The 16169-nt window shown below is 38.1% G+C and overlaps 1 protein-coding gene across 5 annotated transcripts in view; it reads left to right on the top strand.

Annotated features, from left to right (window-relative positions):
* Positions 1 to 16169, top strand: part of utrn (utrophin) — a 176227-nt gene that overhangs the window by 15399 nt on the left and 144659 nt on the right. For all 5 annotated transcript variants that reach the window (XM_086167542.1, XM_086167540.1, XM_086167541.1 and 2 more), the window contains exons 3-9: positions 5249 to 5310; positions 6962 to 7054; positions 8746 to 8823; positions 10910 to 11002; positions 11556 to 11728; positions 13172 to 13287; positions 13686 to 13852. In XM_086167542.1, the coding sequence (XP_086023668.1) occupies positions 5249 to 5310; positions 6962 to 7054; positions 8746 to 8823; positions 10910 to 11002; positions 11556 to 11728; positions 13172 to 13287; positions 13686 to 13852 (782 nt within the window). The remainder of the gene's footprint in view (positions 1 to 5248; positions 5311 to 6961; positions 7055 to 8745; positions 8824 to 10909; positions 11003 to 11555; positions 11729 to 13171; positions 13288 to 13685; positions 13853 to 16169) is intronic.

Raw genomic sequence — 16169 nt, 5'->3', positions numbered from 1 at the left:
ATATCTCAGTCCTAGCAGCTTGCAATCTGCAAAGATTTCTTTTTGGGGGCATTTGTGTTCAGTCTTTCTCAATTGTCTTTATAAGTTGATGTTTAAATTTTAAATTCTCTCTGGTACAAGAGTAATAGGAATACTGGGCACTGGCACACAAGCCTAGAGCATACTTTCAGTGTGAATATAATATACCTGCCAAATTACATATTTTAATAGTGTAGAACGTGACGTGGCCAACGATGACGATTTGCTGGTTAACAAACCATATCTTTATTAGAATAATTATAACGATTAAGCAACTTAATCTTTTCCCTCTCCGCACACCCTGCCCCCTTGCTCCCTCCCATCCCAAAACAAATTTTACAGCCATAAGGAAATCACAGAAGTCCGAACATTCCTCTAAACAGTTCCGCATGGTTGCTACAATAAGTCGCACCTGAGTATAAATCGCAGGACCAGCCAAACCATGAAAAAAGGTGTGACTTATAGCCCGAAAAATACGGTACATAAAAATTGGCAAAATGCTCTTTTAATCTAGTCCTACACTTTAAGAACTTGTCACCTTCATTTTGTGTTGGGACATTTATTTAGCCACACTTCTCCAGGTCTGCTCTCACTTATAATGTTGTTTATGTAATACAATTGTGGATATATTTTTTTCCTGTGTAAGTCAAAACAGTGCAGGAAACATAGATATTTAGTAAACATTTTTTCCTTTATTTGTTTGAAACCATAATAAGACAAAATTGTGACATATACCTGTATTATTGCAAAGGCATGAACCTAGAATGTTAATTTCAAGGGAAAAATGGTAGCAGCCAGAGGTACAAAGGTCAGGGAAAACCCTGCTAGTGTATATACTGTAATTTGGAGTGCATGTGTGTGTGCTTTAATGAACCATGACAAGACCCCAGAGGGATAACACTTCCTAGTATTCATCACTTCCCCTGTTGCTCAGTTTATTTACCGATCTTTAGCAACACCCTGATTACATGTGTGTGTTTCCGTGTATGATTTTCAGTCAAGCAAAAGTCAATAAGTAATTATTTGACAGGTTTGTACCTCTGTGAATAAACAGGGCTGTGACTGCCTTTCTCTGCTTTGTTCTTTAAGTTTGTTCAATTCCAGGCCTTAGGTTGCAGATATAGCTGTATCCTATGACCGTTAATCATGTCATGTAAATGTAGCCAGCGTTAAAATTGTTGCCTGTTGCTGTACGAGTAGCGCTTGTCAAATAATTGACGACCAGTTTAATGTCTTAGTTAAAGCCAATCTAACTGATGCATATTACCTATGTTAGAGACTTCCAGTTGTTACGATGTTCATTCTTGATGTTTGGTTTCTGTGGATGAATACCAGGTAAGATCCCATGCAGACACTTATGAAAATTGTGACTTTCAAAGGATCCTAACATGACTTGAGAGAGATAACTTTGGACAAGACAGTTTTCACCTAACAATGTGTGGAAATTGTGTTTGCCGGGGACAGTTTTAATACTTTTATTTAGGCAGCTGTCACTTTTTTAATGCCTTGGAAACAGGAATGCGTTGACTCAAGATGGACATAAAACGCAGAAGTCTCTGTGAAATTTAAAGTCATAGTTGAACAGTTAAACTTTTCTATCACTTTGAGTTGTCATAAACTGTGAGGCAGTTACTTTAAGGTGTCATACTCTAAATATTTCTGTTATCTGGTTTTATCTACAAGGAGCATACTTGTACATTGAGTAACAGGCATGGAACAGCCAATCATATAAACATAAGAAATCATGCCTAACTTAACGATTAGTTTACAACTTATCTCTTTATATTCTTTTAATCATATAAATGTGAAGTGGCGTGTATCATATGCAATCACCCCTTGAGCACATTCTTGGGCATATATTTAAGTGACTTAAGAGGACATGTGTAATGGTGTATTAATATTGTTTATACACTCCTGACTGGAAGGCTGCATACTTACATACTCATGTGCTTGTGCGCACGTGCGCGCGCATACACACACACACACACACATACATACACAGACACGTTGAACAATGACCAGACAAGCACACAAACGTCCCTGCTGCTGCCTGGTGGTGAGCAGGAGCAGCTGAGAAGGGAAGCGTAGAGTGTATGAATTGGTTGTATTGTCCTATCAAGGTGGTTAGGGTGGAGACTAGGAGACCTGAGTCTACAGCACCTCTTCTTAGGGACGCTAGAGGCCCTTCAAAGGGTGCTGGTAAGACAAGAGGCCTCCTCTTATTAAAAAAAGTAGTGTTGAAAGCAAATCTACCCTGCTGCTCATACAAGCTTGAGTCAATGCCTTTTTTTCCATTCATTCTATCCGCTGTCTTTATCATTGTGGCCTCTGACTTTTATTGTCTCCAGTTATTGTTGGGGCTTATGCTCATGATTCTATCAATGTAACTGATTTACATGCTATTCTTTTCCTTTCGCTGTTTCCCTTCAGAGGTCGTCACAGTGAATCAACCTTCTCCATCCAACCCTATTCTCTGTATCCTCCTCTCTCACACCAACTAACTTTTTTTACTTTCACTATGTCCATAAATCTTCTCTTTAGTCTTCCTCGAGACCTCCTGCCTGGCAGTTCCAATTCCAGCATCCCTCTACCAATATATTCACCATCCCTTCTCTGTACAGGACTGAACCATCTCAGCCTGGCTTTGCTGAAGAGAAATTCCACTAAAGTCTGGCTTTTCTTTTAAGTGGGGGGAAAAATTGCAACTGTAATTCACTACCATATCACACCAGTCAGGTCTGATTGGCCGTGATGAGAACATGACACCTAGGTGGATGTGCCAATTGTCACACCTATTCTGGAGTAAAACCATGACACCCGTTGTCTGCACTCTTGTCCTGCACAGCCAGACATCCCTCCACTCCACAGATGTGCTGTGCCAGCACAGGAGAGATGTCTGGCTCACCCCATTATCATTCTTCTATTGTAGGAGAAAATGCTCTGGCTTGTTTGTAATTCTGTAAGCCTATCACAGTTTTGGGTGGGGCTGAGAAAAGGGTACAACAACAGCGTCCTTTCAAAATAGCACCAGGGGAAATCATGTTCTGAAATGAATGCACCTGTTTGATAGCAAATGAGAAAAACATATTTGCTTAATAACAGAACTTGGCAGAGACAAGATTGTGCACAAGTTTTTTTTTTTTTTTTTAGTATACAAGACTAGCTGCAAACAACCATTGTCACCTTTTACAGTCCCATGTTGTTTGAACAGCTACAGTATGCAGTATGTTAATAGGCCATATACACCAAAGTATATGACAAAAATACATGCTGAATAGCTGCTAACTGCTGTTCAGGACCATTAACAGTAAATTAAAGTACAAGGTGGTGGAGTGAGACTTTTTGTTATGATGATGAGGATAATGATGGTAATGATTAATTTTATTTATATTATTTTTCTGAATAAAGAGTTTCACCAATGGGTTTCACTCTTAACAGAAGCACCAACATCAGTTTAATCTTTCTCCACAGCAGCTTATAGGAGCCCACTGTCGGCCTTATTCCTAAGCATATGATTTACACTTGAATTTTGGTCAATCTTATTTGCACCAGTTACATCTAAAGGTTTATGTGTATACAAAATTTTCATTTGTTGTCCAAGTCTACCCAAACCTGTTTTAGAGGTGCAGGAGACAGTTGCACCCTTGACCTCCTCCTTTTTGGAACAGGATAGAAAAAGTTCCTTTTGTTGTTGTGAAACCCTGTGTTTTGTAGTAAGCCTTTTTATTTTTCGTATTTTGCTGATCTACTATATTGCCATCAATCCTTAATTTCATCTGCTATCTCACCAACAGTATTGACGATCTTGCTGATAAAATACCATGCAGCCTTTTTTTCTAAATTGAAACTGATCTTGGCTTGAAAGTGCTTGTAATTGTTTTTATTTAAACAGTCAATTGCATTGAAACACGCACTTAATACAATACTACTGTCTCTCCTCTCCATTGTTATTTGTGCTGGTATTCTCAGTTTGAACACACACCAGCCCAACCATAGATCAGACTTTCAATGTACACTGTATGACCCTTCCAATTCCCTCACCTATTCATCTTGCTCACCCCTCCGTATTGCCTGCATTTTGACACACACACACACGCACAATTTTATATATATATACTTGCATTCCAAGCACCTCAAACAGAAGCAGACAACTGTTGGACCTGGTGATCATAACCTTTGACCTTTTGTTCAGTTCATAGTATTTTACACAGTGCATGAAGGACTTACAATGGCAGTTCAACACACATACAATTCCACCGATTCTCTTCTACAGATCAGTTTCTGCAATGCTTTTTGTTTTTTTTTTCTTTCAGAAACACATTCTTATTATAGATTCTCCTTTTTTTCTATATCTGTAACTTTTGAAATTGAAAGAAGGATGCAGCAAAAGGGAAGTTTAGAGTCGAGAACACACAATGATAATCTAAATATGCTTTTTATTGTGTGTATTCTATATTTGTCATGGACTTATTATTTATAGTATATTAATTATATATGTGTGTAAAAAGTATTTTATCAACGACCTCATCATTTAATATGTTGAAAGGTTAATCAGAAATTTTAAGTGGAAATAGGTTTTCCAGATCTTTTCCAACATGTGGCAGAAAAAAAAGAAAAACCCAAGTGCTTTTTAATGTAAGAGAAAGAGGGGACAAATGGCTTTTTATGGACTACTATGATCCATTACAGGAGTCAGGCACATCAAAGCAGCTGACCCTCTGCCTGGCACACAATGAGGCCTTATTAGAGCTATGCAGTAGAGAATAACAGAGGCGGAGAAGGGAAAGAGGCTGGAAGAAAATGTGAAATATTTTTACAATTGGATTCAGATACCGGGGTAGCATTATAAATGGACATGGTCTTGTGGACATCTGCTTAAAGAACATTTGCCTTTGTTACCTTTACTTTTGACAGAGCTCACTGTGTGACACTTAGAACAAATCACCCAAATAGCCCCCTTGATTACATTTTGTTCCAGAGTTTATGTGTAATTTTCTGATTTTCCAGCCCTAGTGGTTATTGCGCTTTTAAGCTGTGTGACAGAGCAACCATTATGGTTCACATTTCGCTGTTGTGACATTAGGCCCACAATTGGCTGGAATTAATGAGTGAAATTTCTGGTGTAATAATGTAATTAACTGTCATGAAAAGACTGGTTGTACCTGCTATGGATGTCTTTTCCTGATACACTGGTTCAACTCTCACACACCTTCCTCTCCTCTCTCCACAGATGAGCATGATGCAGTACAAAAGAAAACATTCACCAAGTGGATCAATGCACAGTTCTCCAAGGTATATACACAACATTTATTTCACTAATGAAACATGGTTAGAAATACAGTTGTTGTCTTTCTCTGCACAAAAAAAGCCTTGTCACTAAAGTAATGTCTCTTTAAGAGAGACCAAAGTAGTTGCACTAATGTACGCTGTGTCAGTCATTACAAAAATACTTTTATCATAAACAAAGAACCTAACACGTCCTTTTGTTTGAATACAATCTAGCATTGCCATGTCTCCTGAGCTAATGGGTTTATGTGTGTGGTCGTATGTTTATTTCATTGTTCTCTGAAAGGGACCTATCAGAGTAATGTGTCAGGTATGTAAGAATGATGATCTGGCCGCAACTGCAGTTATTTCTAGGCCGTTCCTTGTTTGACTTTTTGAGTGTTGTAGTGTAAGACGCAGAACCCTTAGTTGCCTTGCATGGCAGTGCTGCCACCATATTACAATGTAAATGTAAGTGTGAATGGGCAAAGAAAAGACCAATTGTGTAACACTTGGGACAAAGCACAGTATTCCTACGGCTTCAGTGTGACAATGGTATGATTATACTTTCTGAATAAGACACACCTTGTTCGGTCTTGAAGGTGACAATTTTTTCTGCTATCACACAAAAATGGACTATTAAGGATGTCATTAGTTGTAAGAAGAAATAGTTCAGGGTTATCTGTTGTTGCTGACATTTATTAAGCTTTGATTTGGAGGATATTTTAAAACTTGATTTAAGGGATGGTTACCCCCTCTTAGGAACAAACTAAAATAAAAAGGTGGCTTAAGGCAGATACCTATAATATTTGATTGGTCAAATACAGGGTTGGCCCATGGTTTTCTTGGTTCTAAACAAAAGGCTTATATTTAGTCAACAGATTTTGGTAATTTCATGGTAATTTGTGTTGAAATACATATTAAAACAACAAGGTGTTGCACTAATTTGAATGGGTTGGTTCCAACAGGCCAACTGCTTTAATAAAACGGAGTAAAAGAGTGTATCAAAAAATCCCTGCATAAAACTATCTAAGAGATGTTCTCATAGTACAAAACTAATCCTTAGAATTGTTTTTTGTGGAAACATGTGGCTCTGATGAATAAAACAACAGCCAAAACTGCATAAAGAAAGCAAGAAAACAAAGAAAGAAAGAAGAAAACAAAACACTCAGGTTTTGCAAAAAGAATAAAATAGCAGTCCTTTATAAAGTTGGTAAAAAAATGTACAAAATACAAATGCAAATCCTAGAAATGAATTAATGAATACAAAAATCATGGCTTGTCTGGACCTGAAAACAATAAAAAGAAAACACAATGAAATCCTTGTTGTCCAGGAGCCTCAAGCCAACCTATGGGCCCTGAATATTTCTTTATTTTATTTCTTTGTTAATATTGATCCTGCTTGACTTTGGTTGGTTGACATGATTTTCATCCCCAAAAGATAGCGAGCAAGACCAGGAATGGGCAAGCAGCTGTTTTGAGAGAAGGCAGTTTGGATGGATGGAAGGAAAAAGACAGGAAATTGTGCAGTTATGAGCTAGAGCAAAGCAAATATGCACTTTAGCAATGACATTACAAAATCTAAAATCAAGAAATCATATCCTCAAGAGATCATGACTTTGGCTATTTCAGCCAAAGAAAACAAACAACTAACATTTGCAATGTGCTTTCCATACAGACGGGAAAGACACCCATCAAGGATTTGTTCTCCGACCTGAGGGATGGAAAGAAACTGCTTGAGTTGCTGGAGGGTCTCACTGGCTCCGTCCTGGTGAGGTTTTATTTGACTTGTGCATGCAAAGGTTATCACTTTTCAGGAACTGGATGATCCAGTGCTGGGATTATTTGCTCACTGAAACCCATCTTCAGTGCTTCTATTCAGAACATTTTTTGAAACCGATGCTTTATGTGGAAGTCATCTTGGGGATCACTGTGCATCTGTTTATATCTGTGTACCTGTATATATAACAAGAGCAACCTTTTAGACCTTAGAGATTGACTTGTAAAATGTTCCACTTCCTGCCCCGCATGAACTCCTTTGTTTATTTGCATTGTGTTTTGGGTACTTATCTTGCTACATGACGAAGGATTTCCCGATCAGTTTACTTGCATCTTTCTTTATATTGGCAGACAGAATGTATTTGTGTCCTACTGAGTTCAACTTTGCTGCCACTGTCACATCATCAATGATGATTAATGAGCCGATCCCAGAGGAAGCCCAAGCTATGACGTTACTTTCACCTTATTTAACGGATGAACTTCCATGTTTGGGATCATGAGCAGATCTTGTTTTTCTCCTTGGTAAAAGTCAATATTGGTCTCATCAGTCCATAAGACATCCCAGAATGTTTTAGGCTCATCTCTGTACTTTTTTGGCAAATTCCAGACTGGCCCGCTTATTTGACTTTCTAATGAGTGGTTTGAATATTCTGGTGCAGCCTCTATGCTTTTGTTACGGAAATCTCCTACAAACAGTAGATTGATACCAATAGCGCTGATTAATTTTCATTCTTTCAGCTTCACAATTGCTTGTTTTTCACATAAGATCAACTCACTGGTTTTCATGTTGATTATACCAAAATACATTCTGTACGGGCAAAACCCAAATTTGAAAAAGAATTGGACATTCATTCCTACTTATATGTTGAATAATCAATGCAAGACAACACCCCTGGGCAACAAAAAAACACATGTCACATGTTCAAATAATTTTGCATACATATAAATTAATTGCATTTAAACAAATAATTCTGAACTCTAAGTTGTGTTTAGGATCCAGATGTAAAGACTGAACATGGAAATAAAAGCTGAAGTCTCTTGTCACCTTTTCACCTTTAAATGTGAATCGCAAAACTTTTCAGTCTACAACAAAAAAAAAGGCATTAGCCTCGCCGGTCCAATACTTTTGGATGGGTGTGTATGTCAAGTCTTATAAAGGATACATAACCGGTAGCCTTTCCGCCTGACATTCTTTCTAGAGCTTGGCCTGTGGACAGGACTGATGGGATAATGGGTGTGGTGAATGAGTGGGGTGAAACACTCCGTTGAGTAATGCTCTATCTTGTCAATATGTTGTGTGTGTGTGTGTGTGTGTGTGTGTGAGTATGTTGTATTTTGTTTTGTTTTGTTTATATTCAACAAACCACATTTGTTCTGAATTAGGTCAGGGGGTTACCAAAGTTCCGAAGTCAGATAGCCCTTCACACTGCAGTTTATATCTGCGCCGGCCTGGACTTAGATAGTGTCCACTTTGGAGGCCTTTGATGCCCTTCAATATTGAACATTATGATATCGCAGTGATGTTGACCTTTGACATTCGACTTTTGACCTTTGGATTGCATGTTCTTATTTTGTCCTGTATTGTGTGTATATATTACGAACACTTAATTATCACTTCTGTTTTATGACTGATTAAGAATGCTGTCCTTTGAAATATGATTTATTTTTTTCTTCCCATATCAGACCAAAGAGCGAGGATCCACCAGAGTCCACTCTCTTAACAATGTAAACAAAGTACTTCAAGTCTTGCATCAAAATAATGTAAGTACCTCATGTTTTGTTTTTGTTTTTTTTTTACCTTTTTCTGATGCTACTGGCACACAGATGCTCTTCAGTGTGTAATTTTAACACACACATATCCTCGCCAGATGTCATTAGACAGGTATTTTCAGTGTCTGACTGTAGCCAATTTCAGCTGCTGATTGTTCCGAGTTGTTCATCACTGGCCAGATGAGAGAAGAAGAATGGCGAAATTAACTGCTGTTGTGTTTATTTTGTTGTTGCTGTGAAAGTGAAGGGTTCTTTGGTCTTGTAATTCTCAAAATTGCTGTATTTCAAGTTGAGGTTCACATTTAATACACAGGACACATTTTGCCCCATGGCCTTATTTTTCCCCTCAGTTTGTCATTATGTTCTGTATTTTTTGTTCTCCAAAAAATACCTTCCCTCCACCCCATCTGTGTTAAAAGAGCAGTTTCATGCCGTGACCCTAGCAACATGTGTTTTGGTGTGAAGGGGCACAGCACACTCACAGGAGTTAGAAAGGTCTAAATTTCCCATGCAAGGCCTGCTAGTTCTTACCAGCAAGACATTTGATAACCTTTGCAAGTTGGTCTGTTTCAGGAAAGTGAATTTAGCTTTCAATATTTCTGCAGGTAATAGTAAAATTTCAATCATATATATTTTACCTATTCAGTTGAAATTTGCTGATTTTCGCAGCATATTTTAACAGTGAAATCACGTGTCCTTTCTGTCCAACCTCAGTATTAGTTTTAAGTTGCGTATAAGGCTTTGGGAGCTGCAGCCACATAATTGGAAAACTGGATATGCAAAATGTCATATTTTTATCTTAAGCTTGGCTGAGGTGGTCAGCAAGCACTCAAGAGGCTCCCTCTGGGAGATATGGATGTTTTTCCAATGTCAGCTGCAAAGGGCATGAATCATGGTAATTGCCCTTAGTGATTGTGTTGAGCCAGGCGTGTGTGTGTGTGCGCGTGTGTGTGTGTGTGCGCGCGTGTGTGTGTGTGCGTGTGTGCGTGTGTGCGCGTGTGTGTGTATGTGGGCATGCACAAGTTATCCCCTCTCAGTTGTTTAAAGGCAAGAGGTTAAATGTATGTGATGGAGTCATAGAGAAGTCATAAATTATACATATAAGCTTCTGTCTGTGTGTAGGACTTGAGACTCAAAGAGAGAGGGGAAAGGCGGTATGTGAGGTTGTGGTAGAGTAAGGCTAATTGGGATGGGGATCAGAGGTCAGTTCTCACACATATTTACATATAATCACTCCTAAGGAGTTCAACAAGTAGAGCCTGACCTAAGACTAATTATTTTTTTGAAATTATTGCATCATTTCATTGTCTTCCTCTTCTCCATCCAACCCTGTTCTCTGCTCTTCTCTCTCACACCAACCTTCATATTCTTTTTCACTAAGTTCATAAATCTGCTCTTTGGTCTTCCTCTAGACCTCCTGCCTGGCAGCTTCAATTCCAGCATCCGTCTACCAATATATTCACCATCCTGCCTCTGTATATAGCCGAACCTTCTCAGTCTGGCTTCTCTGACTTTCTCTCCCAAACATCTAACATTTGCTGCATCATTTCATTGTATAGATTGTTATATTAACCAACCAAACTAACATCTAAACCTTTCATATGGTAATGCACTCACAATGTGGCATTTTAAGTTTGTATTTGTATTGTGGTATTCTATAAGTTTTAGTCCCATTTTTGTTTTGTTTTTTACCTAGTTTCTAACAAAACTAAATTGCACAATATTTTTGTGTTAAACAGATAATTTTATAGTTTTATATGGGGTGCGGCTGGTTATTGATTTGGGCACTAGAATAAAAATCAAATCTGAATTGCTATTGTTACAAAGTGGTTGAAAATTTCTCAAGATGCAAGATATCAAATACTATATGTGGATAAACTTTTTGTATATATTTTTTTCTATCTTAACTAATTATTTGTCGTCTTATGAAAGTCATGACATAATTACAGTAATGGAACAGTCTGAACCTTTTTCAAAATCAGCTTATTCATTATGTATTATAATATGAAATCACAAACAACTCACTTATGACTTTGAAATTTATTATACTTTCAATTATTTTTTCGTCTATGCCTAGGTGGATCTGGTAAATATAGGAGGGACAGATATTGTGGATGGGAACCACAAGCTGACTTTAGGCCTCATCTGGAGCATTATCCTCCATTGGCAGGTGAGTAAATAGACATGTGGTTTCTTTCTGTTCTCACGGCCTGCACACACACATACAAAGCATTAGTCATGGTTAATGTCACTGTTTACTAGTATTTCAGACAAAAAAGCATGTTGATGTGCACATATGTCAGTGAAAAAAACGATGGCTCAAATCAAATGTATTACTTAACCACTGCCATTTTAGTAAGTATCAAATTAAAAAAATAAAACACATTTACAACAATGGAATGTATATCTTGTGCATCCCAAATGAGCTGTTATTATGGGAAATTGAGCTTTTTTTTATTTGTATACTGTTGTCTTGCCTAGTGCTTTTGTTGAAAAATGTTTCAAGCATGATCTCATGTAACACATATTTTTAAGAAATAAAGGGAGTGAGATGTGTTTTGCTTTCAATTTTATTTAATTATTAAGGTAAGTCCTAAATGTGTGACTTAGTATTGACTCTAACCTTCCCTGAGTGACCCTGTCACTGCAATCAGCAGTATTGATGATAGATGTGGATTTGGATAAATGTATTCATGTTGTGCCATGTATGCACTTGTCTGCAGGTGAAAGACATTATGAAAGATGTCATGTCCAACCTTCAACAAACCAACAGTGAGAAGATCCTTCTCAGCTGGGTGCGCCAGTGCACTCGCTCCTACCCAGAAGTCAATGTGCTCAACTTCACCACCAGCTGGGCAGATGGCTTAGCTTTCAATGGCATTCTACACCACTTCAGGTAAGGAGAGCACCTGGGAATTCAAGTCTTTCAGGCACTCAAGCATGAATGTTGACATGGCAACTTTTTTTTCTGCAGCCACAAAGGCAATAAAGTTTCATAATATGACATGCACAAGTAAAGAAATGCTAGAAGTATGATAAGAACCTACAAAATTCAAAGATACATCAAAACAAATAAAAGCTATGAATCAAACTTCAAAAATGTGAACAATTAAGAACAAATGATGCATGATAATAAAAGACAGGATACAGTTAAAACTATAGATATGAGAAAGTGATCTAATTATATGAATAGATTTTTAAAAATTCAAAATCATGCATGTAAACCAAGGCTTGGAATTTAGGGCCCGAGTAAAAGGACCAGGACCTTGTCACCCCTTGTGTGTGTGTGTGTGTGTGTGTGTGTGTGTGTGTGTGTGTGTGTGTGTGTGTGTGTGTGTGTGTGTGTGTGTGTGTGTGTGCGCGTGTGCTTGCGTGTGTGTACATACACTGCTTGCCTGAGTTTACACCTGCCATGTTGATGTTTGCACATACCGCTGTATTGTGTGTGTTAACTAGAGAGAGCAAAGTATCAGGAGTTTTTCTACCATTTCGGTAACCTCTCACCACCACCCTCCACACACACACACGCACACACACGCACACACACACACACACAAACACAATGAGTTGTTAGAAAGGCCAATGTTGTTTTTGACTTGGACTGGGGTTTAAGTGGATGACTGAATACACACATTCCACACCCAACTAGCCCTGACCAAAGTTGTTTGCATGCATATACAAGTATATATTATTTGAGTTTGTACATGGGAGTCATTCAGTGTAATGTACTACAAATTTGATTTAATCATATTGTTGAAAACGATCCATTCATCATCTGCCGCTTATCCTGCACTCAGGGTCGTGGGGGATGCTGGAGCCTATCCTAGCTGCGAGTCATTGTGCGAGAGGCGGGGTACACCCTGAACGGGTCGCCAGTCAATCACAGGGCCACATAAGCAGACAGACATTCTGTCACGCACTCATTCAGAGCAATTTTTCTCAATTTTTTCCAAATAATCTGTTTTTGGACTGTTTGAGGAAACCGGAGAACCCGGAGGAAATCCATGCAGATACAGGGAGAACATGCAAACTCCACACAGAAAGGTCCCATTGTTGGAATTGAACCAGGCCTAAGCGCTAACCACTGCACTGTGCTGCCCTGTTGAAAACTAAATTTGTTGAATATACTTTGCAGAAACGTGATTAAATTACAGCAATTAGTTGAAAAGGTACACTTATAATAAATGTAATTAATTTTACCAGATGCATCATTTTAATAAAGCCAACTAAATGTATAATATTTTAATGAATTATTTCATCCCGCATTTCCTTTTTTGGTATTGTTTTTATCATTTCTGTTAATATGAACATTTTTCGCTGCTGTTGTGTGTTTCTTCAGACCAAATTATATCAGTTGGGACCAGGTGGTCAGAATGAACCCTGTTGAGAGACTAGACCATGCCTTCACTGTGGCCAAAGAGCAGTTGGCCATTGAGAAGCTTCTAGATCCTGAAGGTATGGACACATGGAAATATTCTGAAGCATGGCCCATTAAAACAGAGCAATAAAGAATGAAAATTTCAACTGTTTAAAATTCCAACACATTTTCACTGGACCCGCCTTAATGTTTGAACCAGTTCAGGGATAGACCGGCTGTAGATCCTCTTGTCCTTGGCTGCTTTTTAAATTGTTTTTATTTGCAGTTTTTTCATTCATTATTCCACTAGTTTAATTTGTACCTGTAGATTTGTGTGCTTGCAGATGCACTCTTTGCATGCAGGGCTTTCTGTAAACTTTCTCTAAGGGGTAGTTCTACCTGACCTTTGTCAAAGGCAAGTTTAATTACAGCTGAATAACTCAACTCGCCTTCCATTCACACCTCTAACTCTTGTTATGCCACTGCTGTGTTGAAGATGTGGCTGTGCAGTTACCCGATAAGAAGTCCATCATCATGTATGTGACATCGCTGTTTGCTGTGCTGCCAAAGGAAGTCAGCATGGAGTCTATTCGAGAAGTAGAGACTCTGCCACGCAAATACAAAGTAGGGGCTGATGACTCCGGTCCAAGTGTCAGTGCTCAGGTAAGTTACAGTCATTACTTCTCGAGACGTACAAACGAGATAGTGTATGGTCATGTGAATTTGGAATCAGGGGTGTTGCAGGCTGTAACTGTTTGCATAATATTGTTTGTTCAATTACGTGTGTAACTATGAGGTCAACGTGACTCAATTTTAGAAGCTTTACTAAATGAAAATTTTAAATCAAAAATTGTCTATATCTTTCTGATATGCTGGTTTTAATAAAGATGTGCCACTGAGATTGGGGAAATGATACATGACTTGACAGCTGTTTGATCCTTAGTCTATTTTATTCATGAGGGCAAAACTCCTGTCCTTAATTTATAACGCAATTCAACAATTCAACATCATTCAAATTCTTAATCTTTACAAAAGTAGGATTCAAATTTTTTAAAATAAAAGTGCATACCGGTACAGATTGTATTGCTTTACTATGGTAATTGTCTGTGTGTTTGTTTATAATTTACCTGCTTTGTGGAGCTTATTGTTTCTCATCTCTACTTGATGTAACTATGATATATGCTATTGTGTTATAAAGCAAGAGTGAAATACATCTTAATCTTCTCTGACGATCCATGATTTTTTTTTTTTTGTCCACTCAGAGTGGGTCAACCTTCTATAATTGGTAATTCCTATGTGTTTTTTCCTAACAAACCTCAAGTTTTTTTATGATTAGGAGGCACATTATGATTAACTGCTGGCTCTTGTTAACTGCTATGTGTTTTTTGCTTTACCTTGATGGCTTCTTGTCTGAATCTCTCCTTTCTGCGATTGTGTAAACAAACTCTTATCACCCTCTATGAATGGAGAGAACTAAATATCTGTAGTCAAGGAAAATATGTTTATACATGCTCTTAACTTTGGTTCTGCGACATGTTTCTGATAACATCCAGCTTGAAGGCCGTAAAGGGTTTTCTGTGCAAGAGTAAGGAATAATGTAAACCATCTCATTATGTGTTGCCTGATAGACTGAGCTCAACTCACTTTGAAAAAGCCATCTCCTTCATTCTCTCCAGGGCTGTTCATGAAAAGCACAGCAGGCACAGGCAAATAGGGGGCAGAGCCATGACTCACCCCTCTGACATTGGATAGCAGATGGAGCTCTGTACAGCTCTAACACAGAAATTTAAAAAGGATGGAAGGAAATGACGGAATCAATTGAGGAGGAAAATGCATGTAATCTAAAGGGAAGGTTATTTGAGGATTAAAGATATCTTGTAGCAGATTGATTTGTGGCTGACATGCTTATGACAGTCAGTGTTTTACCATTTCAGCAACTTATCTGAATATCCATCCAGTAGGATGTCCCTGCTGTTTCAGAAACTTGGACTATTTGTGGTCTGCCATCAGTGTTGCTTCATCCTCCATAAACCATTTACATGCATGTCAAAGTATTAGCTGAAGTCTGCAAAGAATAAACGTTGCTTGATCACTCTCTGTTACAACTCTGGATCATAAGTATCTGTTACATTAGTCCCTTCTAGTCCACTGCACTTTTTTTCTTTCAATCACATGCCTTTTTTGGGGCAGCTAGTTTTAGAGGTTTCTAGTCAGAAGTCAGAAAATCCCCCAAACCACCTCCTCTTTAGTTTTTACTGCCCATGGGCACATACTTTACACACCCTGGAATGAATGCTGGAAAACTCTTTTTGAATGGTGCTCTGATTGGTCCAAAAGAGGGATTTACTTTCCTGGCATGCTTCCTTTCCCCATAGGAAGTGATGTGTAATACAGAGTTGTGGGGCTGAGTGGAGGAAGAATAAAGGCTCTTTGTTTCTGATTGGTAGTGTTTCAGCTCTTCCTAAATGAATGATTCATAATCCTATCTCCTGTGTCGATGTGGGTTTGATCATTGGTTTGGGATTGATATCAATAAAACTGTTGGATATCTAACAGTACATTTCAGGCATTGTTGTCATTTATGTTGAAATGTAGCTAAGTAATCAGATGTACATATTGTAATGCATCATATTCTTGATATTCTGGTCAATGCCATAGTTATATTATGGTCATTCAGGTCAAGGATTTGAGCACTTTATTCTGCTCTTGTCTTTCTTTCCCTCCTTAGTACTTTTTCTGTCAGCTTGTGGCTTGCTAATGGAAGGGTTTTCAGTATTTTGCAAGTCTTGGCCAAAAGATCATTAAATTATTTTAGCAAGTGACCATTTAGTCATTTTCTTGCAAAGCTTTCACTTGGAAAACAGAATCCTAATTTGACCTCACCTGACACTTATTTGTGTTTCTGCGATTGTACGCTGACTTCCAAACGCAGCTTTAATCTAATTTTCACTTGCAGCACAACAAATGACACCTACGTTTC

This window comes from Fistularia commersonii, chromosome 20, assembly GCF_037954325.1.
Source record: "Fistularia commersonii isolate RoL2024-O1a breed Wild chromosome 20, RoL_Fcom_v1.0, whole genome shotgun sequence".
In the NCBI taxonomy this organism is placed as follows: domain Eukaryota; kingdom Metazoa; phylum Chordata; class Actinopteri; order Syngnathiformes; family Fistulariidae; genus Fistularia; species Fistularia commersonii.
Note: the sequence above shows the minus strand (reverse complement) of the source record. Positions and strands in the feature narration are given on the sequence as shown.